Below are 27,244 nucleotides of genomic sequence, written 5' to 3'. Positions count from 1 at the left end.
GGGTCATCACTGGGAAACTACCCGTCACATCTAACAACACTTCTCACGCTGTAATTTCAGGCCCCTTCTTATTCTCATCCCAATCCTGTTATTCAATCCTATTACCAAATCTGTTCTCTTCTTCTGAGTACTCTAAATTTCCCGTGATTTTTCAAATTAAGTCCAGAAGCGGACCCAGAAAACCTGCGCTCGAGGCCGAGTAAAGTGAGACAGTCATGTTTATTCCTAAACACTGGAATACAGCTTGCATTCTAACAACAGCTCTAAGTGACTCACATCAACCCTTCAAGTGGCTATTAACCTTCATGCTCTGGGAAATTTCAAAGAGACGGTAGGTAAATGGGAAATTCTACGCCTCTCACTATGTCCTAGGATGGAGCTCGAGACTGACAGCCACCTGCGACTATGCCCAGCCCGACCTCCCGCTCTCTGCCTTCACATGTACTTAAACAGTCTTCTCATCACACGTTTGTGTGAGCCTTCCCTTCTTCCGTGGTTCTCCTCCGAAATCCTCTTCCTTTTACTGCAGCTCCGCACACTTTAGACTCATCTAACACATTACCAGTGACACTCAGGAATGAAATCCTCTCCACTGGTGCCCTGGTCACGTCCATGAGAGCTGGACAGACGCCGTCCGCAGGCCAGTGAAATTGTTCTACATCTGCCTCCCCCAAAAGCTTCCCAGTAATTTGAAGCTCACCTTAGCGTAGAGAAAGCTCTCCTCCACAGGGGCCTTACTGGCGAACATGGTCTCTATGAAAGCCTGTGAAGGGAACGGAGGATAAAAGAAAATCTTATTTTAACTGTTTTGCTTATTCAAGTATTTAAAACACTGGAATTCAAATGAAAAGCACCCTTCCCCCAATTTTGTGAACCTGAAGTTGTGACACTGTGGGCACGACAACATAAATTTCTAAAGGGGAAAATATTGCATTCAGAAATATTTGACTGATCGCAGGTTTAGTGGGAGGGCACCCAACCTTCCCAGTTAGAATATATGTTGTCTGCCAGGATAAGCTACATGGAAACACATTTGTCACTTATGGAACCAAATGCTTCTGTAGCAGGGAATGAATGAGATTATGGGTTGAAAAGCCCAGTCTACAGTAGGGTTTCCCAACCTCAGCACTATCGACATTTTGGGCTGGATAATTCTTGGCTGCGGAGGCTGTCCTATTCAATGCAGATACCAGTAGCACTTCCCAGTGATAATCAGGTATTGCCAAATGTCCCTTGGCGATTAGTTCTCTGTGACAGCTACACTACATCTATGTTGTGTTTTTCTATTTTTATAAACATAGGTGCTTATAACTCACTGTGGTACCTTATTTCAAGCAGGGATTTTTGGGAAAGATTTATTATTTATTTTCAGAGAGAGGGGAAGGCAGGGAGAAAGAGAGGGAGCGAAACATCAATTGGTTGCCCCTCACACATGCCCCAACCGGGAGTGAGCCCATAACTCAGACATGTGCCCTGACCAGGAATTGAACCAGCAACCTTTCACTTTGTGGGACGATGCTCAACCAACTGAGTCACACCAGTCAGGGCCCAAGTAGGATTCTGATTAGCTTACATGAATACATAAAATACAAAACAGCATAAATTCTGGATACAGTTAAAGAAAGGCAAGGCTTGGTGGGATGAAGCTCAAAAAAAAAAAATAACAATGCACACCACAATCACTATGGCTACTACAGATGGTCCACAAATTTACCTCGGAGTTTTCTAGCAGCCAACGGAAAGAGAAAAACTCCGTCAGTTACATAATTTCCAGTGTCTGTGGGGCAAAAACAAATCAGCTGCTCAGGGACATAACTGTATGCTACTGCAAGTAGCAAGGAATTTCTCTAGAGTTGTTAGACTCTAAGTGAATGCAATGTGGGAAGGAATGTTTGAATAACATTTTTCAACGTACAAGGAAACGACGACACCGTCGAGCCCAACAGGAAAAGTGAGTGGGACGGCCGTGGGAGTGTCTGCACAGCTTGCTCCCTCTTCTCATTCTGACCTTCCCCCCGGTGTTTTGTCCTTCTAGAAGCCCCCTATCTAAAGGAGCACTTTCCACCATGCTCTCCCCCTTCTGTTGCTTCATTTTACTTCACAGCATTTCATTCCAGCTGACTATTTACCATGTGTTTGTTTCCTGTCTTGCCTCAACTAGAACGTAAGCACAGGGACACACAGACTATCCATTTTGCTCACCACTGTATATTCTTAAAACCTACAGCAGTACCTGCTACCACAGTAGCTAGCTACCTTACTATAAGTGTTTGCTGAATGGGCCCCAGCTGGTGTGGCTCGGTGGATTGAGTGCTGGCCTACAAACCAAAGGGTCACCGGTTCAAGTCTTGGTTGGGGTGCATGCCTACGTTGTTAGGCAGGTTCCCTGGTGTGGGGTGTGCAAGAGGCAACCCAACTCTTTCTCCCTCCCTTCCCCTCTGTCTAAAAAATAAATAAATAAAATATTTTTAAAAATTTGCTGAATGATTTAGCAATTAAAATCAGTTAAAGTAGTTATCAACACACACAAATGTTGATAAATAACTAGTTAGCACTATAAGTTATTATGAAGCTAAAATGAAAGAGAAAAAAAAAAGCCCTGGCTAGTGTGGCTCAGTGGATTGAGTGTCTGGTCTCTGGTTTGATTCCCAGTCGGGGCAATGCCTGGGTTTCAGGCCAGGTCCCAGTAGGGGGTGCACGAGAGGTAACCAAACATTGATGTTTCTTTCCCTTTATTTCTCCCTCCCTCTTTTCCCCTCTCTCTAAAAAGAAATAAATAAAATTGTAAACAAAAAAAGAAAGAAGGGAGGGAGGAAGGGAGGACTGGGGTGGTGGGGAGGGGTGGGGGGAAAAGGCAGAAAACTGTATGTGAATAAAAAAAATGTAAAAAAGCACTAAAAAACACTTTAATAAATGTTATATATAATTTATGTATGTATAATTATATACATAAATATACAATGAAAGTAGAAAAAAAGAAAGAAGAAAAATGTGGCAGTTCTAGTGAGGTTCAATTCATTTAAAACAGGGATTTCTTTTCTTTTTTTAAATTAATTTCCTTTCAAACTTTTACTGAACAGCAGAGAATTTCTGCAGTTATGGCACCTTTACACTGCTACACAGACTAAACTGAATAGAAAAGTTCTTCTTGCTTCCTAGGAGGTCAAATGCCTGACCTCGCTTTCTTTCTTTTTGTAATGAACGTGCCTCCTACGAGCCCATTTCCTCACAGATGACAGCACCCGGTTCAGGGCCACCTATCCTTACGATGTGTGCGATGTCTTCCTGCACAGATCCAGGGGCAGGCTTCATGACTGCCACTTCTTAGGGTTGGCTCCTCACAGTGTAGTTCACATTCCCAGTTAACACCTGACCCTCTTACCTCACCAGCTGCTATTGAAATGTTTGTATTTTGATTCTTTCAGAATGTGCAATGGGGTTTTTTTTGCATGTCACTCTGTGCATCTCATAATCAGAACACATCACGAGACATTGTACAGCTATGGCCAAGGGACAGTGGAGAGAAAAGGCAGGGACGATTTCATGAAGGTGTGGGCTGTGTGTCCACATGTGGGTGATGTGAAAGTAGGGACACTGTGACATTCGAGAATGTTCAGTACGGCGAGAGTGTCAAGCGCGTGTGGGAGAATGAGCCGTAAAGCTGCAAAGGAAGGCAGAAGGGGCCAGGCCACCAACGGCCCTGCGAGGGCATGCTGAAACTTAATCCTAAAAACAACAGCGAGGCGCTAAAGGACTTTAAGTGGGAGAGGAACAGTCTGATTTATAAAGATCACTCTGGCCGGGACAGAGTTAGAAGCAGGCACTAAGAGAGGCAAGCAGACAGACAGTAAAAGGTTATTAGGTGTCCCGCTGTGCACGAGGCACAGGTCAAAATAACACATCTTGGTATTTAAACCCAGGTGTCTGTTTCCCACTACACTATTCTGCCTCCTTGGGAGTGAACTTGGGGACTAGTTAATTAGATAAGGGTTGGGGAGAACTATTATATAGATAAGTTTCATATTATGAACCATGAAAAAGAATACAAGAGTCAGGTTTGGTACAGCTGGCAGAGCACACATTTAGGTATTTACAGGAGATTCAGGGAGAGACGTGCAGGAGGCAGGATGTACGTTCAGCTGTAGGACAGATGGCCTGGGCAAGGTCTGACTCCTGTCCCAGTTTTGCTTCTCCCATAATTGGTACTAACTCCCCGTTCTGCAAAGGTTACTGAACTCTAATGGCAAGGTCCCTTACTTATTTTAAAACAAATCAGACTGCAAGAAGATCTAACTCATCAGTATCACGTAGGCATAAATTATATTGGCTTGTAGCCCAAAAGAAAGGATGTTTCTTTGTTTCTGACCGGATTTTTCTTATGCTGTTGAGGTCCACACTAAGTGCCTTGAGCATCCTTATAACAAGTGTTTTGAACTCTGCATCTGACAGATTGCTTATCTCCACTTTGTTTAGTTCTTTTTATGGAGTTTTGATCTGTTCTTTCATATGGGCTGTGTTTCTTTGTCTCCTTGTTTTGGCAGCCTCCCTGTGTTTGCTTCTATATATTAGGTAGAGCTGCTATAACTCTGTGTTGGTATTATGACCTAATGTAGTAGGTGTCCTGTAGGGTCCAGTGGCACAGCCCCTATCACCCAAGCTGGGTACTTGAGGTGTGCCCCTTGTGTGGGCTGAGTACACCCTCCTCTTGTAGTTGAGCTTTGGTTGCTGTTGACAGGTCAATGGGAAGGATTTTCCAGGCCAGTTGACTGAAGGATTGGCTGCGACCACTGACCACCAACCTTTGCCCTGCATGGAGAACCAGCTGTGCAGGGCCAGGGTGATGGTGCTCCAGCATGGTCTGTAGCTGTCTACTGGTTGTGCAGGCCCTGGGGTTTCCCGGGTGGTGGAGGCCAAGGTCAGCCCTCACCTGTTTTGCTCAGGGCCACCCTGCCTAAGTTATAAAGCAATCTGAGATGGCTGCTACTTGTGCTGGGCTTGGAGATTCCCAGGAAAAGCCAAGCTGTGAATCTAGGCTGGCTGCTGCTAGTGCTAGGCTTGGGCCACTTAGCAAGAGGTACAGGGGCTGGGGGCTCACTGAGGTCAGATGTTGCTTGTTTGAGAAGATTTAGGAAGTTGTGAAGCGTGAGCCAAGACCAGCCATTCATATGGTAAAGCTACTGTTACGGGCTGTAAAGGGCTGTAAATCGGGTGGGATGGCGCCTCAGGGGATCTCCAGGGTGGGGCAAACAGTGTTAGCGAGGTTGATGGAGTCTCAGATGTGGCACCTGCTTGCTCTGTGGCTCTGCCCGCCTTTCCGTCTGGGAGAAAGCCGTCCTCCAGCTCTTGCCTTGAAGCCAGCCACTTTGGTTCCTCCCTATATGCCACTGGTGTCTTTCAAACTGCTACCCTGGTTCCAGAACTCGGAGGGCAGAGTCTGAGTAGGTGAGTCCGTGTGTGGGTCCTTTAAGAGGAACTGCTTGGGACTCTATAAGTTTCTTCCAACGGCTCAATCCCTGCTGGTTTTTGCAGCCAGAAGCTAAGGGGAATCATCTTCCTGGCATTGGTAACTTGGGCTGGCAGGCTTGGTGTGGGGCTGGCACCCCTTACACCTGAGCTATCCCTCCTGAATTATTATCCACCACATGTGGATGTGGGACCATCTGGTTCTGTCATCCACGCCCCTTCTACCAGTCGGGGTGGATGTGGTTTCTTTCTTTCTTTTTTTTTTTAAGATTTTATCTATTTATTTTTTTTTAGAGAGGGAAGGGAGATAGAGAGAAACATCAATGTGCGGTTGCTGGGGGTCATGGCCTGCAACCCAAGCATGTATCCTGACTGGGAATTGAACCTGTGACACTTTAGTTCACAGCTGGCGCTCAATCCACTGAGCTATGCCAGCCAGGGCTTGGATGTGGTTTCTTTAATCCCATAGTTGTCAGATTTCCATGCAACTTGATTTCTGCCAGTTCTCGGTGACGGCTGTTCTACAATTTAGTTGTCATTCTGATGTGGCTGGGCAAGGAGGTGACCTGTGTTTACCTATGCCGCCATCCAGACCACAAGTCCCTCAAAATCTTACAGTGTAATTGTAGACCAGGTTGGGAACACTCACAGAACGGTCACCGGCAGACGTGGTTCATTAAAACAAGTAACCCAAACTCCATCTCCCTGTCTGACGTCTTTACTGGGTTGGTACGTAAAGGGAACAATAGCTCAGATTCTAAATTTTGGCACAACACTTAAAATAGTCTCTCGGGAAAACAGTGTGGACAAGGGACAGAAGTGTGGATCGGAACACTCCGGGCAGATGTGTACCTGATTTTACACTGCACGCAGAGGCATCTGGTCACTGGGCTGATCACTTCTCTGGAGCCCTGAACATTATCTATCTATCCACAGATCTATTCTTAGCTTCTTCTCTTCCTTATTTTAAAAATCAGTGATTTGAAGAAAAACAAAGACATATGTTTATCGCATTTGTAATTAGTTGTAAGTAGTCTTTGCTGGTCTGGCTGTAGCTAGAACCCCGGACAGTGTACCTGAAGAAAGACCCTGACAAACCAGAGCACACACTGAGGAGGGTTACAGACTGAGGGAACAGCTAAGGAAAACAGTGTTTAACTTTGGGAAGACGACAGGCAGAAAAGTGGGCTTCAAGTGCGTGTGTGCCGCTGTTCTAGGAGGTGGATTCAGCAGGCCTGAATGAGCCTGAACTGTTTTGTTCCAGTTCCTGTACGCAACTGCTCCTGGTCAAGGCCTGACACACACTGATGAAGAGAGAGTGCTGCTGGGAGTTTCAAAGCAGTTTGTATCAGGTTGTCAGCACTGGTCTGTACTTGGGTTCCACAAGGACTCCGGAGGTCTTTGTTACAGAGCAGGAGCCTGCCAATATAACCAAAAACGAGAAAAATCTCGAGTTGAGATTCGATTTTGGACTCGCTGGTTTCTAGGTGTTCCATGTACGCACCTGTGGCTCCTGATTCAGGAAAGGGAATGCAGCTCTTACTGAGGGAGTACGAGAGAAGCCTGCACCCGGCTTCTCTGGCCCCTGGCTGTGAGACAGCCACTGGGTGACAGGCCTTCTTACGTTCATGCTGGTTAATGTTGTTGCCATAGTGTACCCTTTCCCCGCAACTGTAGACTTGTAAGCATTGTCACTTTGGGCCCTATGATTCTTCTTTATCAAACTGTTTTACTGCTACTAGTATTATAGTTATTGCAAGGAAATAAAAAATTAATTTATATTGTTCCAAGGAGAAACAACTAAGACCATGGGTAAGAGACATAAGGAGGCAGATTTACTCTGCCTTGCAAGGTGCTGAGCAAGGGTCTATGCGTGTTCACTAAATGTCAGAGTAGAAGCTAGATGTCCACCAGCCAGGAAACGACCACAGTAAGTACACAACCTCAAGGTGCCCACTGAACCCTGCGAGCTTAGATTTTTTTTCATTTGAAAACAGCTTTTTCAGTAGGAACCCACCTGTGAGGTGAGCTTCCCAGCAATCTGCATCCGTTCAATCTCAGCAGGAGACTTGACCAGCCGGAGGCGCTGGACCAGCTGCTGCACAGCGCGAACTCGGTTCTTGCTCCTGGTTTTGACCTCAGTCACAGGCTGCATGTAGTCCGAGTGAAGCTGTGCGTGGGCGGGCCTCATCCAGTCATACCAAAGTGTGTTCGTCTCGGCTTAAAATGAGACCCGAAAAAACAAATTCAAAATAAAACTGGCAGCACCAACAAATACCAACTGCCATCATGACTTAAACAAGAGTCAAAACTATAAAACCTGTAGTGTGACACTCCAGGGGGGTGAGGGCACACTCTCTCAGGACTCAAGTAACTGAAGGGTCTGATCATAAACCATTGCAAAGGCCATTGCAAAGGCCGTTCCCTGAAGACGGCCAGGTATTCTGAGACTGAACGGACAGCTTTTCTGCCCCATAACTCCGGTGTTCCTAGAGACAGGGATTGGAACTGCCTAGCGGGAACTAGACTTTTATTCAAGCTTTGACTTCATGTATTTATTACTCACTGACAGAACAACTGCAACTGTTCCCCACACCACCACTGAGCGGGGGCGCTGCTGAGCAACCGAACGCACCGGACAGAAAAACGCGCTCAGATCATCACCTTGTGGTTAAAAGCTTCTCACCCCTCTACCAACAATCTCAGTATCTGAAAGGAAGTTCTTCTTTTGGAGCAATTATTTATGGCTATGGAAGCACTACAGTAGATAATAGGTGTTAATTCACTTTTATTCAGGAAATCCTTTCCTATCTGCTATGTATTCTCATTACAGACAAGCACAGCTTATCTTTTAATTATAGAGACTCAAGGAAATGGCCTACATCGGCCTGAGATAAAGTAAGTGGGATCGTTATGAAAATAATTCCCACGTACACCAAGTCTCCCTTCCCTTTCATTTTTTTCCCACTGACAGTGGCCAATGAGCAGCAATCCCAATCACTGAAGTGTACAGGGTTGTACATTTTATACAAAGTAACTTGGAACATGACAGCCCGCAATTAATTCAAGAAATCATGAGCTACAAAGAAAATGATTCTGTGCCCCACTCCGATGAAGACTCTGAAGAGGAAGAGAGTTCCACTAGCTCAGCGGGGTAATTAAATCTGTAAAATAGACAACAGTTTACAAATAAAAAGAATTAAAACATATTAACCGTGCATGTTCAAGTAAACATTTTCTCTCAAGGAGTCTTTGTAGGAAACAAGTACAGTAAATTCCATGATTGTTGGAAACAATTTTGGAATTCTGTTTTAGAAAGTGACATCAGAAATAGTTTATAAGCCCTGGCTGGCGTAGCTCAGTGGATTGAGCATGGGCTGGGAACCAAAGTGTCCCAGGTTCGATTCCCAGACAGGGTACATTCCTGGGTTGCAGGCCATAACCCCCAGCAACCGGACATTGATGTGTGTGTGTGTGTGTGTGTGTGTGTGTCTCTCTCCCCCCCCCTCCCTAAAAATAAATAAATAAAATCTTAAAAAAAAAATAGTTTATAAACCACACAAGAGACACTAGACTAAAAATTTACAATCCAACATTATTTTGTTTAAAATAAGTATTTTCCAACGTCATCGTCTATACTATTTCACACACTTGGCTGTAAGTGGCTTTTTGACACTTTTCACTAGAATGAAGGGAGAGAAAGTGACTGTTTGGAAGGGTATGAACTGTGTATACGAATCACCTAAGAATCTCGTTAAAATGCAGATTCCGATTTGGTCAGCATGGAGTAGGGGCCTAAGATTTTACATTTCCCATATGTACTACGCATTTACAATTTTAATATGCATCACCACGTCATTCTGATGCTGGTGACGCAGGGATCATTCTTTGAGAACACTGCCTCCTTTCGAAGAGTTGGCAAAAGCAGCTAGAAGAAAGTCAACAGACCGGTCAGCAATCCCGAAGGGTGGCCTATGCCCATCCTTAACTGTATAAGGAAATTCTAACAGTCTATGTGAATGAATAATCTAGTAAGATTTAGCAAATGAATAAATGAAGTCTTTTACGTAGTCCAGTCTTGTGGAAAACATTTTATGCTCCTTTCTTGGTGCTTAAGGGAAACACCGCTATGGATAATCCTTTTAGAACATGAAGAACTTTGTCTAAACAGGCAAGGGAAGTCTTAACCCCAACCGGGCCCACCATTTGACTTCTGCTCCCATCTGTTACCTTTCAGTTTTGGTACTAGATGTTGAAATTCTTCCAGCGTATAGGCTTCGTCCACGCCAGTTAGAGCTATTGCTCCATCAGTGCCAGATCGTGGGCCGTCCCAAAGTTCTCGACTGGGGTCTCTCCGAGGCACAAAAAGCATGGCCTTGTGTGCTGGTAACTGCTTGCCAGGGAGGTTCTGAAGGACCAGAATGCTGTCAGGCTCTTGGAATCCACAAAGGTACAGGAAATTGTTGTCTTGGTGGAAAGTGTAGGGGATATCATTGCTCATGTAGTACGTAGGGTTGGATAGCAGAACCACTGTCTGGTCTGTCCCGCTCTGCCCTTGCACCTCCTTGTGGATCAGAGACATTAATTTGTGTCTGCGAAGTGCATATTCCACTTGCGATAGTCCTGGAGTCACCTCCCCTAGAAATGACAAACAACAGTGATACTTTGCGTTTTTATAGTGCCAAAGTACTTTATTTCTTCAATTTATGTTAAATCTCCTCATTGCGCATGGAGAACTATGGAGATACCCAGGTTTAAAATTCCCACTGCAGCCCTGGCTGGTGTGGCTCGGTCGATTGAGCACTGGCCTGTGAGCCAGTTGAAAGGTTGCTGGTTCGATTCCCAGTCAGGGCACATGTCTGGTTTGTGGGCCAGGTCCCCAGTTCGGGGAGTGTAAGAGGCAACTAATCAATATTTCTCTCTCTCTCTTCCTCCTTCCATTTTCCTCTAACAATAAATAAAATCTTTAAAAAATAAAATTTCTACTCCACTGTAAAAATTTGAAAAAAAAAAAAAAAAAAAAAAAGATAGTTAAACGTGGTTCTGCCTAAAAACAGATCATGATGCCTTTAGATCTCTTCCACCTCTTTGGTTTTTTCTCTTACTTAATCAAACATTTATTAGCATTACTATGTGGAAGGCATTTTTTGGCATATGATCAATGCTGCCCTGAAGTGTCAATATATAAGATGAAGAATTTAATCAAAGGTGTCCTGAAGTTTCAGTATAAAAGGTGAGGAGACCTGGCTGCGGGGGCTCAGTGGACTAAGTGCTGGCTTGTGAACCAAGGGGTCGCTAGTTCAATTCCCAGTCAGGGCTCATGCCTGGGTTGCAGGCCAGGTCCCCAGTAGGGGATGTGTGAGATGCAACCACACATTGATGTTTCTTTCCCTCTCTTTTCCCCTTCCTTCCCCTCTCTCTAAACATAAATACAATCTTTTTTAAAAAAGTAAAACAGTGAGGAGAAGGGTCACATTGTCTGGGTGTGACTTCCCCAAAAGAATGTGAGCTTCACGAGAACATAGACTTTTGCCTATCAATGTTATATTCCCGACAGCTAGAGTAACAAGTGGAATAGAGTGGGCATTTGATAAATATTTGTTAAATGATATACACTTTTTAACATAATAGATTAAAGGCCAAAAAGCTTTCCCTGAATCAAGAGCTAGAATAAACTTCTGAATTCTCAAGGCATAATAATGATGACTTTGTAATAGGATTTTTCATTCTCTACCTGTATTTAACAGTGTGCTGGACATACATAATCTCCTATGGGTCAGGGCCACCTTGGTACCCACTAAAAACCCTGTGGCATTCTCTGCCTCTTGGGGCTATCATGAGAATCAAGTCTGGTAGAGCATGTGGTTCATAAGGAGAATTTTTTGAAGACCATGTATTCATCCTGCTCACTGAGCTGCACACAGGCACATATGAACTGCTGACATACAACTTCAAGAGGCTGAGAGTCCCTTGCACTTAGCCCCCTGAAACCTGTAACAACAACAACGTCTGTTGTGAGGTGTTACGTGTCAGTCACCTAGCCTGGCTGCTATCCCAGGGATAACCGAGTGAACGCTTCTTTTCTGAGATGGAAACAATGCCTGCTTTCACTTAATGTTCCCAAAGCAAAAGAAGTCCTAAAATAATCACTCACAAAAGCTGGATCCCAGCACAGGCCTGTGAACCAAAGCATCACTGGTTTGATTCCCAGTCAGGGCACATGCCTGGGTTGCAGGACATATCCCCAGTACAGGGTGTGCTAGAGGCAACCACACATTGATGTTTCACTCCCTCTCTTTCTCCCTACCTTCCCCATCTCTCTAAAATAAATAAATAAAATCTTAAAAAAAGAAGCTGTATCCCTCAGCCTATACTTAGTAATAATAATAGTAAAACAACATCTCATGCTTATCAAGTGCTTACTATGTGTCTTGTACTATTATTTACATATATCAACTCATTTAATCTTTACAATGACACTATGAGTTACTACTGTTATTCCCTGTGGTAGCCAATCTCCATATGCAAGTATGGAAAATAGCCACGAAGGACTGCTGTATGAAAAAATTTCAGAACTAGATGGGTGACATGAGCCTCATCATGTTAAAAAAAAAAAAGGAAAAAAAATTTAGAAAGGAATCACAACTTTTATAGTGGTAATCTATGGGCAGGAAGTCAAGACTGAGATTTCCTATTTAACATGCTTTATTATATTATTTGAATTTTTAAATGAGTATACCCTTTTATAATTAAAATCCAAAATAAGGAGAAAAAGAGACTGAAAAAGGCAAAGTCCACTCCATATTCATATACCTGTAACTCTTTGTAGTCCATTAAATCAAATTCAAACCGTAAAGCCTGGATGTTAAAGTCCTCCACTAGGTGACCCCAATTTATCTGAGCGACTTTTTTTTTAAACAGCTTTATTGAGGTGTAACTCCCCCAACCCCAGTAACCACTAACCTATTTTGTCTCTGTGGATTTGTCCATTGCAGAGATTTCATATAATGAACTCATACAATATGTGGTCTTTAGTGACTTGGCCAACTTTCTTCTTATCATTCCTCCAATTGTTCTGACATTAATTCCTTCTAATGTCTTATGTAAGTCCCACTGCTCTTTCCCTATTACCTTGCTTGCAATGTGTCTCCCTTCTGAAATTTCTTCTCCCTCCGTAACAGTTCTACTCCAAGATCCTAGGCGCAATACATGTTTGTTTTTAGACTCCTCATTCAAAAGGCTTTCCTGATTAGCCCAGAATGATTTGTCTCTTTGAATTTTTTAAAGTTAGCTATTTCATGTCCTTCTACATACATACCTATATTTGTATATAAATACAATCATATCACCCCGAATTCTTAATAAACATTCCCCCTTTTTGTTGTTTGACTTCTCCCCCTTTCCTCCTTCTATATCAGTACCACGCCCATGTTTGCCATCTCATATACAACCTTTCCTATTCTCTCAACACTCATAAAATCATACGCATGTATATATCGTATACCTGCATTTAGGAATTTTTGGTCACTAGTGTTTTACACAAATGGGATACTATACATTCTTTTCTGAATCTTGCTTTTCCAACAGAATACCATATGAAAATCTCTCCCACCAACTCAACTGGCATAGCTTCAATTCACTCTGCTTAATGTCTACATAATATTTCTTGGGGTGATGTACCATCACTTAGTGAGCCATTTCCACACTGGCAAGCATTCATACGGTTTTCAGCTTTCTGCTGCTATCATAAACACATTTGTGCATGTATCCTGGTACTCTCATGCCCTGCATGCTGGTGCTTTTACTTCTATGGGACAGTCCCCAGGAAAGAAATTGCTGGACTGAAGACCTCTGAATTTTCTTAGTATTCATGTTCAGCACACGTAACTCAGTTGTTCAATGACTGGAACTAGCTTTGTTTTACCTATGTACAGCTAACCTTTCCAGCAAATTCTGTAGTTTGCATATTAATTTTTATTTAAATTTTATTTATGTACATAAAAAATTGATATGACAAAGTTGGTAAGAAATAAAAGAGAAATAAGAGACAGCCTTATAGGTCAGTTTGAATGAGGCAAAAACAATGGAGCTGGGCCTGAAAGAGCTCACATCACATTTCTTCCTTTCGGGCCTGAGCTGGCCGCGAGTCCCCCGGAGCTCCTGGGCAGAATACTGAACCTCGTACCGAAGAGCCAAAGAACAGCTTAACTGTTTGTCCCCCTGATAATGATTCATGTTAAGTCTGCCACAGTTACTCAACATTGGAAATTTCTCAATCTACCCAAGCAGTAAATACTCTTATAAAAGCAGAGGCTGGTTTTAATTGGTGGGTTACCCAACCTTCCCTTTTTATCTTTTTTAACTTTCTCCCTTCCCTATGCTTTGCATTGGTTACATCGCAGCTAAAGTCCATGTAATAAAACAAAATAAAAAATAAATTTATTTTGTGTTTTTCTTTTAACTTTGGAAGGTAAAGATATTCACAATTTTAATGACTTTAATCTATGTGTTAGCTCTCACTTTCACTAATAACAGTATACATTTATTTATACACCAGGAAGTAATTTTTGAAAAAAGATATAATTATTTTGTCTTCAAAATCAAATCAAAGCAGCCCACACTGGTATAGCTCAATGGGTTGTGTGTCATCCTACAGACTGAATGGTCACTGGTTCAATTACTGGTCAGGGCACATGCCTGGGTTTTTGGCCAGGTCTGTGGCTGGGGGTGTATGAGAGGCAGCCGATCAATGTTTGTCTCATACATTAATTTTCTCTCCCTCTCTTTCTCCCTCCCTATAAATAAATAAATTAAACAAGCAAGCAAATAAATAAAATAGCTTTAAGAAATCAAATCAAAGCAGGATTGGAAAACCATCTTTTATACCCTTCAAAGCATTCCTCTCTTTGCTTAATTCAATTTCTTACCATTGACTATATAAGAAATATTTAAACACTGGCTGTATTTTCTCAAACTTACTAATTAGTAACACCGTGGGGTGCATCATTAATTAAATGCTTCCAAGTTTCTGAAGTCCCAAAGTGACAAAGAACTCTTGATGATGATAGAAAAAACATCCAAGCAAAAAGACACCTTTTCTTATCATTCAAGGGGGGGGAAAAAGGTGAAGTGATGAACTTTAATCCTAGAAGTAAACTTGGCAGTTGTTGTGGCCTTTGATCATAGTACTATTGCATTAAATCTGTGCTAATTTCTTCTGATTAAACTGTACTGCAGAGACATTCTGGCAACACTGTCAAATTGGAAAGTATTAGGAAACAAAGTTAGTATTTTATCATGTGGAATCAATTAAGGATAGAGGGGCTATTCTAACAAGTTGGCTTAAGCAATCAAATGCCTAGACACTGGGAGCTGGGCTGTACAAACAGCCAAGTGTCATAATTCTGAGATTCTGCAGCCAAGAAGAAAAGCTCTCCCGGGATATTTAAGGATTGAGCCTCACAAGACAGTAAGAAAAACGTTCTTCGTATTTTATCAGCCAAGCAGAAAAGGCAGAGAAGAAGGTTTTATAAAGACTGAAAATGGATGGAAAGATGCAGGTCTTTGGTACAATCTAGGTATGTGTTTTAATTATTTCCTGAAACTAAGTGGATGAGGATTTGAACATGGTTTGATTCTGAAGCAGCATTCTTGAAAATAATTATTTTTAATATTAGGTAGTTTTTAGTATATATAAGGAAATACTTCATAAACTAACCTGCTGTATAGTTGGAGAATGGGGGTAAAGAAAAAGCCAATAAATATTTCCTTAATAAAATAAAGCACAGACCTCTCTGAAGATATAAAATAACCAAACAGATCATTAAAAATACTCTAAGTAGGTTTTATTTGAATATACGGAGAAAAACAAGCTAAACAGGAAGGGTACATATTATATGATTCCACTTACATGAAATCTAAGTACAAGCAAAACAATCCATGCTGGTAAAAACCAAAGCAGGGGTTGAGGGTGGAAGTGGGGACTGAACGGAGGGGGCAGGAGGGAGCTTTATGGGGTGATGAAAACGTTCTATGTCTTGACTGGGTGTGGGTTATACTGGTGTAAAAGATCTGTGTACTTCACTGTATATAAATTTTACCACATCAAAACAAAGTATATCACTCTCTAAACTTTGAAGAACTTTTACATCAAGATTTCTCTCAGTTGAAATTTTTATCAAAAATACTATAACACTCTGGCCAAGATGGAGGCGTCGGTAGACACACTGTACCTCTTCGCACAACCAAAATAAGGACAACAAAAATTTAGAAACAAAAAAACAACCAGTATTGACAGGAAATTGAACCGTATGAAAGTCCGCCAACCAAGGAGTTAAAGAAGACACATTCATCCAGACAGGTAGGAGGGGCGGAGTCGGGCGGCAGGGTAGAGAGGGGTGAAGAGGGGTCGCGGCAAGCTGGCTGGTGGACCCCAGGAGTGGGGTGGCGGCGGGCAGACGCAGTGAGGTGGCGGACTGTGGAGGGGTGAAGCGCACAAGGCGGCTGGCAGACCGGGCAGTCCCACATTCACATGCAGATAAAACAGGAGAAACTGGGGAGCAAGACAGACCTTGCAACCCAGGGTCCCAGCACAGGGAAATAAGGCCTCGAAACACTGATTGAGAACACCTGTGGGAGCTCAGGTGCCGGGAGAGACTCCCAGCCTCACGGGAGAGTTCGTTGGAGAGACCCACAGGGTCCTGGAACGTACGCAAGCTCACCCACATGGGAATCAGCACCAGAAGGGCCCAGTTTGCTTGGGGAAGCAAAGGGATGGAAATCCAACAGAGAGCGAAGCAAGAACCATGGACCCCTCCCCCACATACAGTGTCACAACCCAGTGATGTGGGCTATCCTGCCCTGGTGAACATCTAAGGCTCTGCCCCTTACTACACAACCCACGCATCAAGTCAAAAAAAAAAAAAAAAAAAAAAAAAAAAGGCCCAAATGAAAGGACAGATCAAAGCTCCAGAAATAATACAACTAAGTGACCAAGAGATAGCCAACCTATCAGATGCACAGTTCAACCTATCAAAGCACCGATGATCAGGATGCTCACAGAATTGGTTGAATTTGTTCGCAAATTAGATGAAAAAATGAAGGCTACACTAAGTGAAATGAAGGAAAATGCACAGGGAACCAATAGTGATGGGAAGGAAACTGGAACTCGAATCAATGGAGTGGACAAGAAGGAAGAAAGAAACAACCAAACAGAAGACGGCAGAAACAAGAATTCAAAAAAATGAGGAGAAGCTTAGAAATCTCCAGGACATTTTGAAACATTCCAACATCTGAATTATAGGGGTACCAGAAGGAGAAGAGGAAGAGCAACAAGTGGAAAAGTTATGTGAACAAATAATAAAGGAGAACTTCCCCAATCTGGCAAAGGAAATAGACTTCTAGGAGTCCAAGAAGCTCAGAGAGTCCCAAAGAAGTTGGACCCAAGAAGAAACACACCAAGGCACATCACAGTTACATTAGCCAAGATTAAAATCAAGGAGAGAATCCTAGAAGCAGTAAGAGATAAGGAGAGAGTTACCTACAAAAAGGAGTTCCCATCAGACTGTCAGCTGATTTCTCAAAAGAGACCTTGCAGGCAAGAAGGGGCTGGAAAGAAGTATTCCAAGTCATGAAAGGCAAGGACCTACATCCAAGATTACTCTATCCAGCAAAGCTTTCATTTAGAATGGAAGGGCAGATAAAGTGCTTCTCAGATAAGGTCAAGTTAAAGGAGTTCAGCATCACCAAGCCCTTATTCTGTGAAATGTTAAAGGGACTTATCTAAGAAAAAGAAGATAAAAAACATGTATAGTAAAATGACAGCAAACTCACAATTATTAACCGCACCTAAAACAAACAATAAACCCCACAAATAGTCAAACAACTAGAACAGGAACAGAACCACAGAGATGGAGATCACATGGGGGGTTAGCAACGGGGGAGTGGGAGGAGGAAAGAGGGGGAAAAGGTACAGAGAATAAGTAGCATAGATGGTAGGCAGCAAATAGGGGGAGGGTAAGAATAGTATGGGAAATGCAGAGGCTGAAGAACTTACAAGTATTAAAGGGGGGGAATGTGCGTGGGAGAGGGTGTGCAGGGTGAAGGGGAGTGAAGGGGGGGGGAAATGGGACAATTGTAACAGCATAATCAATAAACTATAAAAAAAAGAAAACGAAAATAAATAAAATTAGCATGTAAAAAATACTATAACAAAAAGAGACTTTTAAAATATTTCTGAATAGTACCCTTTGGCACAGGCGTCATATACAGTTTTGTGGTTAAACGCGGACTCCGAGCCGGAACTCGGGAAGCTGAGACCCTGGCCTGACAACTGACTCAGGGAGAGCCCCCGGTCTGCTCTGTGCCCCAGTCTCCTCACCTTTCAACTGGAGGCAATAGCAGTACCTGCTTCACAGAGTTGTCAGGAGGATTAAATAAATTAATAATAAAATGTTTAGAACAGTAACGACAATGTAATGATCAGTTATCACCATTACTAGATATTTGCACTGGAGGAGGTGGTCATCCTGGTAACCTGAAGCCCGGCAGGTCCTTGGAAGGGTCAGATGTACACGGACAACCGCTGTTCCTATCAGAGTGACCATGTACACGGGCGTCCTGAAAGCCCCTGGCTTCTCCACACAACACACGGGTTTCAAGGGATTCACGAGCCTGAACAGTCAATTCTTTAGGAGATTCCTGATTCTTGTCTGGGGTTAACCTTTACCTCAGAGAATTTGGCAATATGAACGAGAAATATGCACAAAGGTTAAAGAGAAAAATAGAAGAGTCATTTGTTTATTTTTTTAAAGATTTTATTTATTTGTTTTTAGAGAGAGAAGGGAGGGAGATAGAGAGAGAGAAACATCACTGTGTGGTTGCTGAGGGTCATGGCCTGCACCCAGGCATGTACCCTGACTGGGAATCGAACCTGCGACACTTTGGTTCGCAGCCCACACTCAATCCACTGAGCTATGCCAGCCAGGGCTAAGAGTCATTTATTTTTAATGTACCAGTATTTAAACCACATGAAAATTGTTTAATTCAATTTGACTTTTATTTTCAGTGTTATCACTTTTCATTTCCTTTTTTTAAAACTAAATTTATTGGGCTGACATTGGTTAATAAAATTATATGGGTTTCAGGTGTACAATTCTGTAACATATCACCTCAACGAAATTTATTATACTGCAAAATTTTCTTATTCTCTCAGTACTAAAAAATAAAAGAATACAAAAAAGAAAAAGAAAAAAAAAAGAAAAAGAAATAAAGGAATATGTTATAATTCTGCACCAGATGGACGACAGTTTATGGATGTTCTATAAGCTAGTCATCAGTATAATGGTTCTTTGAAATGAGTAGTCAACATGTATCACACATACAGGTTAAACATATAGGTTTAGTCACCTACCAACTTATATACATAAAGGCTTCAGTCTTTACTCTGCATTAAAATCTAATTCAGAAGATAAAGATGAGAAAAATGTATAAACAACATGAATATATGGGGGGTGGGCTGGGATGGGAGTAAAAGGCAGAAAACTGTACTTGAACAACAATTAAAATAAAAAAAATTTTAAAAACACATGAATATATAGTTATTTTTAAAATTCCATAGATACACAGGGAATGAGAAAAAAAGATACATTAATTTATAAAAACAGGTAGGCCTTGATGTTAAATTTAAAAACTGTAGAATACAAAACTTTTATAGGCTACTTATCTGCCTATTAAGTGTAATCTATAAAAAAGTGTTTTGAAATGGCTAAATAAATGTCAAGTCATCGTTCAGGCCATGTTTGATGGTGGTGATAATGAAGATGTGAATGGATTTAAGTACCAAGTGTATGAGGACGTGGACATTCTGTGTACACACACACACACACACACACAAACTTCTTATATAAGAAATGTCTAGAAAAATACATATACAAAAATCTCAAAAGTGGTATTCTCTGAGTGGTTGGATTATGAGTAATTTAAAAGAAATTTATGCTTATCTCCCTGACTGCGTGGCTTAATGGTTGGAGCATCGTCCTGTACACCAGAAGGTTACAAGTTCAATTCCTGGTCAGGGCAGATACCCAGGTTGCGGGATTGATCCCCAGTTGGGATGTGTACAGGAAGCAACTGACTGATATTTCTCTCTCCCTCCCCCCTCCCTCCCCTCCCTCCCTCTCTCTCTCTCACCCAGGTCAATCAACATATTCTCAGGTGAGAATTAAAAAAAAAAAAGTATGCTTATCTCTAGTCTCTAATTTTTCTATAATATACCCAGCACTTTTATTACATGGCTTTTAATTTTTCTTAATAATTTACTCTTCCTTCACCCTACATTTCAACACTTCCACATGTTTTGCATCTCTACATGGAGAAAGACAAATAATTAATGTTTCCAAAAACTGTATACCTGGTAGTTTCTTTAATACTGATAATTCTGTTTTAAGATTTTATCTTCTTCATTCCCTTCTCACCTACTCCAGTGTCCAAATCCAACATGCAGGAGAGTAAACATCAGGACAGGCATCCTCCTCCCCCATAGCTGACATGAACGCATGTATGTGTATGAACATGCATTTGTGTATATTAACTTACATTCATTTTTAATATTACTAACATGTACATAACATACACAGCAAACAGTCTAGATCCAGCCACCACCGTTTTGACAGTATGATTATTAGTTTCAAGGCCTGGAAAATGCAGCTCACCGTGTAAAAGCATCTCATCACAAGAGATCAGTAATTTTCAAAGCTGGTAAAAATATCAATTCTACTTAAAAAAAAAAAGATGGAAACTACAGGTAGGTTGACAGGGTAGAGAAATACTTAAATTTGTATCAACTGGGTTGCTATAAAGCTTACCTGACCGCTTTGAAAAACTCTGATATTCTTGTGTGTTTCGGCGGTGAGCTGCATTTCCTGCGCCTCAGCCGACTTCCCAGCAGGAATTCCAGTCTGATGAAGGATCAGCAAAGGAAGCCCTCACTGAGAGACGCATGGGTACCGTTCACTGAGTGGAGACAGCGAGAGAGCAACATACTTCTAGTGGCAGTTTAGGTGGTAATATAGGCTTACACAGAAAATACCGATTTAACTTCTCGTGGCAGAAGCAACGATTAATTTCACTTGAAAACCTGGCTGCTTTTTCTACAAAGCATTTTGTTTTACTCTACCTACCTCTTTGGGATGATATGCATCATTCACTATCGTTCATCCCTTAACTGTCTTTTTTGGGGGAAAGCTTTTATTTATTTATTTATTTTTAGAAACAGGGGAAGGCAGGGAGAAGAGAGGGAGGAAAACATCGACTGGTTTCCTCTCAGACGCCCCCAACCGAGGACCTGGCCCGCAACCCAGGCATGTGCGCTGACTGGGAATCGAACTGGTGACCTTTCAGTCTATAGGACGACGCCCAACCCACTGAGCCACCCCAGTCAGGGCCCTTAACTGCCTTTTTAACAACACAAAATGAAAACAGAAATCTTTAGGCATGAATTTGAGGGACAGTGATGACACATCTAGCAGCAACACAGGAGTCTTACAGCAGAGAATAGTATCAGGAAGGTAAACTTTAGTCAAGTATAAAAATTGGTGAAGTAAATAAACATCAATTTTTATATCACCTTTATCACTGCTATCACTTCTCAAAGCTGTGACAATCAGTTCTGGAAATTTGCATTATCTACATAGGAATATTTTGTTCAACAAAACGGTGAAGTAAATATTTAACACTTTCAAGAAAAACATGTTTTCTAAAATGTCTTTAACTCAGTTCACAAGGAATCGGTAGTTAAGAACACAACTGAAAAAACTATGTCTTAGAAAGTAATAGAAATATTCCTGAAAAAATCCTAAGTACGTAATTTTCCTAAGTACTAAGTACTGAATTGTAAGGCTTATAGTGTTTATCACTTTAAATGGTGCTGTCAGTAGAGTACCAGCAGCCACATGTAGCTATTAAATCGTTTAAAGTAAAATTGAACAGCACAGATCTGGGGCATTTCCACTGCTGCAAAAAACTCTCCTGGGAATCGCAGCTCTAGGTAAAGCTTCCGGAGAGGGAGAGGTACTGTTAACAGGCCTTACCTGGTCTGAGGAGGTGTGGGTGTGTAAAGGGGCTGGGCTGGCCTAGGTATCGATTTGGAATCCTCCTCTTTGGGACGGGCTGGAGGGAGTACCTTCGTTGTGAACAGGATACACTCCCTGAAGGAAAAGCAAAGAGGATGAACTAGAATGAGGAATTGAAAAGTCTTCACAGTGCATTTAGCTAAAAGTAAAGAGGACGAGGAGCCCCTGCCACTGTCGCTCAGTTGCTTGGGCATCGTCCTGCAAACTGCAAGGCTGCCTTGGCTGCAGGTCTGGTCCACTGGCGGGGAGCATACAGAAGGCAACCCATTAATGTCTCTCTCTCTTTCTCCCTCCCTTCCTTTCTCTCTAAAATCAAAAGTAAACTTTAAAAACAAGTAAAGAGGATGAAATGGAACAAGGAATCAAGAAGGTCCTCAGCATATGTACATTTATCTATGTCCAGTATTTGGATGCTTTAGAAAAATGTAAATTAGTATCACCTTCAATATTTATGGTACAAGGCCCTTCCTTTGTGAAAGCCGGAGCGTGTGCTATGCCCAAGGAATACATAAATGATCTCATTTTTACTCTTAGTGACTTTAGTCTACCAAAGCAGTGGCTCCTTTTTGGCACCAGGGACTGGTGACCAGTTCCATGGAAGACAGTTTTTCCACAGAAGTCGGGTAGGAGGGGATGATTTGGGGATGACTCAAGTGCATTACATTCAAGCTCACCTCTTGCTGTGCAGCTGGGTTCCTAAAAGGCCACTGACTATGGCCTGGGGGTTGGTGACCCCTGTTCTACAGAATGATACAAGCTCCACCTGGAAGGTCTGGTCCCTGCCCCCACCCCAGAACGATGCCATGAAGCAGCCCTCTCTGACATACGCTTGTAACTCTGCCCCACAATCAGTATCCTCTCCTCTCCTAGCAGCGGCCCACAGGAATGACACTGTCTTCAATGGAAAAAGGTGCCTATTTGCAGTCACCCTACCAGCGCCACAGCAGTGGCAGAGCACGAGCAGAGGAAACCACGGTTCTCACTACCCAGTGCACCCCCTGCCAACAACTTGTTAAAACATGCAGGATTACCATGGAGTTCTAGGAGTACGGAGATAACATTGTCCTCACGTGAGGACATTAAAAAGGCTTATCATAAAGTGGCACTTAAAGGGCACCCTGATGAAAACCCAGATAATAAAGAAGCCGAGAGAAAATTCAAAGTAGCTGAAGCACATAAGGTATTATCAAGAGATGAAAAATCGGACATTTAAAATAAATATGGCAAAGAAGGATTAAACGGTGAAGATGGGAGTAACTTTAATGATTCTTTTGAGTATGGCTTCATATTCTGTAAGCCAGACGTCTTAAAAAACTTTCATAAAAGGGACTCGTTTTCATTTCATTTCTTTGAAGACTCAGTTGAGGACCTTTTAAATAGCTCAATAAGTTCCTATGGAAGCAGAAACAGGTGCAAGATGCTTTTTCTCTGCCTCCAGTGGATATCCAGCGTTTGGAGATTTTTCTCTTATGATATAAGATATATACCATATGGTTCACTGGGCCATGAGGGCATTAATTCTTTTTTTTCCCTGGCATTTGACGACAGTGGGATGGCCAACTACATATTTTTTATAATTTCACATAAAATTGTTAATGGCAGAAATAGTAATACAAACAATTATTGAAAATGATAAAAAAAAAAGATGAGGATGGTGGCAAGCTGAAGTCCTTCCTTCTAAGTCGTGTGGCCGATAAAGAGGGCTTTGCAGAGGTCTTCTCCAGCCACTCAACAATTATTCACCGAAGTCCCACAGCCCCAAGCATGGATTTCAGTAGCTTGTGTGGGAAATGATGAGCAGGGTGCACCTTGGGTCACCAGCAACAGGATTCCCTGTCTTCTCAGCAGGATTCGAAGAAGGTGGTAAGACGGAAAAAAGCATGAAGAGGTGCAGAAGTCAACCAGAAGGAATCATTAAATTAACTCTGCAGGAACATTATGTTCATACAATATTTGAACACAACGCTTTGTGTTTTGATTAATCAGAGTTTTGTAGATAACTGCAAAGATTACCGTATTTTACTGTGAAGAATGGAAAAGATTATTTTCCTTTTGTTTTTGAGCTAAATGTTTACATATTGTTTTTTTGGTAAAGTTTATGGTCATTTTCATTTCTTTTAATTAAATCTACTATGCAAACATCTGAAATATGTATAGCCTTTGAAACTAGAACTGTATTGAAATGTACAGGTTCAAACTATATAGTTATTCATGAAATGACTTTTTTCCAATAGAGACAGAGCATTTGACACATAAAGACATTATAAATTTAAAATTGAAGTGTAAAGTATTTTTTAATCTTTATTATATTTTTTCCATTACCATTTAAGGTACTTTCTTTTATGTTAAAATAGCCAGACTCATATTTGCATACCCTTATTCACGATAGCCAAGAGGTTGAACCAACCCAAATGAAGTGAGATTTCTGTTTCGTCATGTTTGACTTTTAAGTTGGTAAGTGGGTGGGGAGAAAAGGTAATTTATTCTGTAGCAGGTTTTGGGAACAATTAGCACTTAAAGCTTATTTTCAGAAAATAAAATAATAAAAGCCTAGGGTATCTTAAATGGTACCTATATAAAATGTGATATTTAGTCGAGTTTATCTATTACATTGTGGGACTAATCAGAGCAGAAAAATATATAATTTTCTAACAAATGGGAAAATCAGTGTCTGAAAATTTAAGAATGCAATGATGTGCCTTCCAGTCCATCTTCCCAGTCTAAACAGATAACTAAAAATTCTATTTAATCTCACTCATTAGCTTAAGATTACTCAACGGTTTCCCACTGCTTAGAGGAAAAAGCTCATTGTTTCTTAACATGACATCCACGAACCAGCCACCAGCTTCCTTCCCATCTTGGCTTCCCTTCCGAATTGATTTTCTACCACCTCTTCCTGCACATCTTATTCTTGAGCCCAAATTTCTCCAAAATGTGTTCCGAGGGATACCAGTTCAAGACTCATCACCGAAAAAGGGCTCCATGGGCAAATACAGTTTGGAAATTACTGCCAGGTATGTTCCCCTCTCAGAGACTTTGAATTAGTTTACCACGGCACTATGAAATGCAGCATTCTCCTTACTTATTAAACCACAGAACCATTTTGTTGTAACACCTATTAATGTGCCTGGGAACGTATTTCAAAAAGGCCTTTTCCAGGCTTATTAACCGCACAGTTTTGCAACAGCTATTGTTTCCGAGTTCCGTGCCTTTGCACGTTCCCTCTGCGGAGAGCTCCATTACCCTAGTCTGCTTGGCGACAGCCCTCTTCCAGGCCTCAAGTCCGTGTCTCCCAGTCTTCAAAGGCATGATCCCGTTTCCACTTTGCCCCTCCCTGTTCCCCCAAGATATCTATCGTGTTTTCCTCCTCCCCACACCTGGACCTCTATCACTAAATTCAGTATGTTACATCACAATTACTTGCTTTTTGGAGGTCTCTTTTGACGATAGAAACTTTTTTGTGTTCTGTGCTCATTATGTGGTACTCCATGTTTATTGAATGAATTAACTGCAAAGAGGTTTTTAAAAAATATTCTCTATTTATTAACATTCTCAATATTTCCCTTCATCTCAGTCTTCTATTTGTCTTACGCGATACAGTCTTTTAAAATACAACTTACACATCATTAGTGCTTTATTTTGTTTTTTCTCAGATGACTAGATCATGTTAATATCTGCACATGCCTACCAACAAAATCTTAGCTGCACGACTTTCATAGATGAGAAAGTTTCCCGTGGCACCCTGTAGCCACAGCCTTTCTAAAAAAGGGCAACCAAGAGCACCACAGACAATAAAAGTTTTAAATATTTATGAGCACCTCAAGCTGATGGAGTTTTCAAATTCTAAAACTTAATAAAATTCCAGAACAACTTAAGATTTACAACCCATTACTGCCTTTCTTGGGCTCCCATGTCACTTCAGTCAAGACACTGTTACCATTCTTTGCTATAGTGTCACCTGTCTATCACCCTGGCTAAACTCTGAGCAACTCCAGGGAAGTGGAGAGTCAATGACCTTTGAGTTACTAGTCATTGTGACTCAGTAAAAAGTTCCAAAAGGACCCTGCTAAGCCAAAGCAGGACCTAGTATATAACAGAAAAAGGACTAGATGTCAATACAACTAAATTTCCTGACTTGCTACCTGCGATCCTGCATGAGTTTCAGTTCCCCATCAGGAAAATGAGGATATCTGCCCTTACTGGACTTGTGAAGATCCAAGTAGATAACTTTCATTCAAAAAGCATATGTATATGGTACATAAAATGATCATGTAAGAGGTGATTAAACTTACTTATTCCATTGAGGCAAAACAAAGCATAATGAGTATCTTTCAAAGATCTTGGTGTGTATAATAGCATCTAGTCCTGAACCTTGACTAATCAGGTTTTACACAAATCCTTAACAAATCAAAAAAAACAGTCACAAGCAAAGGATGGTTCCAGCTCTAAATCATATGTGCAGCCTGTGTGATTAAGACTAATTGTGACTTGAGGTGGCGAACTCACAATATAAAGATAATTCATTATATAATTGTAAACCTGAAAACTATATAATTTATTAACCAATGTCCCAATAAATTTTTTAAAAAAGAACAACTAATTGCACACCCATTCACCCACTCTCATGGAAAGGGACAGCTTTCTGTAGCTGAGCAAGGTCTGTGCAATGGACAATGGTTACCTTTTATTTTTTAGAGTAACTCTTGATTTCATCACCATTCCATGTTTAATAAATTCAAGTATGCCAGCACAAGAAACATGCCAAGACATAGCTTTGATGTCAAATACCATTCGCACTGGTTTAGTCATTCATTGTTCACACATGGTCCCAAAAACCTGAAATATGAGCCAATGGAAGATCCACCTGAAAGATACATAATTCAGCTTTCCCTGACCAGGTTTTATGTTCATGAAATCAACTGCTCGTGATAAAGTACACCCCCCATCCCCGCCATGGGCCCCCTTGTGCCTGGATTCCATCTCGTCGAGCTTTCCGACATAAAAAGGCTTTCCAAACATCACCTCTTCCGAGAGAAACTGTTCAAAAGATTTATATTGCCAAACATGTTTCTTAAACATGCTGGACCCGGTTCTCAAGTCAACTCTTTGAAAACACGAAAACAGGATTTTAGATTAACCTCACAGAAACAAGGCTCCTTGATGCCCGACACTTTCATCAGGCAACTGTGAGAGCTGACACTACTTCTGTAGGTCCAAGTAACTTTCAAGTCAGCCCCTCTAGGGTACGGCCACACGTTTCTCTCCGCAGTCACCTCCGCTTCCCAGAACACCTCAACGCAAGAGAGAACCCACAGCCCACCCTTTCCCAGGAGCAGCAGGTAAAGAAATCCGGGGGGCGCACAGAGGGCTTCGGACTGGGGACCCCTTAGGAGGGTCCGCTGAACCAGCGATCGCCTGAGAAACTTGGGTCACTCTGGGGCGCCTCAGGGGACACAGTGGGAGCGAGTCTAACCTGAGAGGCTGCGGGCGCTCGCGATAGCGGGAACCAGCTTGGTTGATGAGAGGAACCAAGGCATGCCGGCCTCGCACCCGCGTCGGCAGGGAAAGGTGCAAAAGAAGCCGGAGCAGCGGCAGCCCGCAGGCCTCCGTCGCCAGGAAACCGAGCCAAACGCCCCTCCCCTTCCGGCCGG

The 27,244-nt window shown here is 41.9% G+C and overlaps 2 protein-coding genes across 7 annotated transcripts in view; one reads left to right on the top strand and one right to left on the bottom strand.

Annotated features, from left to right (window-relative positions):
* XPNPEP3 (X-prolyl aminopeptidase 3) overlaps window positions 1-27,221 on the bottom strand; it is a 39,223-nt gene extending 12,002 nt beyond the window's left edge. For 2 of the 6 annotated variants that reach the window (XM_036019667.1, XM_028532230.2), the window contains exons 1-5: window positions 27,067-27,220; window positions 21,552-21,668; window positions 9,694-10,101; window positions 7,481-7,683; window positions 701-763 (exon numbers count right to left, since the gene is read on the bottom strand). In XM_036019667.1, the coding sequence (XP_035875560.1) occupies window positions 701-763; window positions 7,481-7,683; window positions 9,694-10,101; window positions 21,552-21,668; window positions 27,067-27,130 (855 nt within the window). In that variant the 5' untranslated portion in view covers window positions 27,131-27,220. Of the gene's footprint in view, window positions 1-700; window positions 764-7,480; window positions 7,684-9,693; window positions 10,102-12,594; window positions 12,660-20,327; window positions 20,476-21,551; window positions 21,669-27,066 lie in introns of those variants that run through there. The other 4 variants (XM_028532231.2, XM_036019670.1, XM_036019668.1 and 1 more) reach the window with 4 other exon arrangements.
* Window positions 22,352-24,328, top strand: DNAJB7 (DnaJ heat shock protein family (Hsp40) member B7). Its single transcript, XM_028532232.2, is given in 6 exon segments — window positions 22,352-22,651; window positions 22,654-23,203; window positions 23,206-23,304; window positions 23,307-23,366; window positions 23,369-23,423; window positions 23,425-24,328. Coding segments are annotated over 6 exon segments (954 nt in total). The 5' UTR covers window positions 22,352-22,612; the 3' UTR covers window positions 23,576-24,328.
* Window positions 27,222-27,244: the final 23 nt, after the last annotated feature.

Source organism: Phyllostomus discolor, chromosome 2 (genome assembly GCF_004126475.2).
Source record: "Phyllostomus discolor isolate MPI-MPIP mPhyDis1 chromosome 2, mPhyDis1.pri.v3, whole genome shotgun sequence".
NCBI classification, from domain to species: domain Eukaryota; kingdom Metazoa; phylum Chordata; class Mammalia; order Chiroptera; family Phyllostomidae; genus Phyllostomus; species Phyllostomus discolor.
The sequence above is the reverse complement of the archived record's forward strand: the minus strand, read 5'-3'. Positions and strand labels throughout refer to the sequence as shown.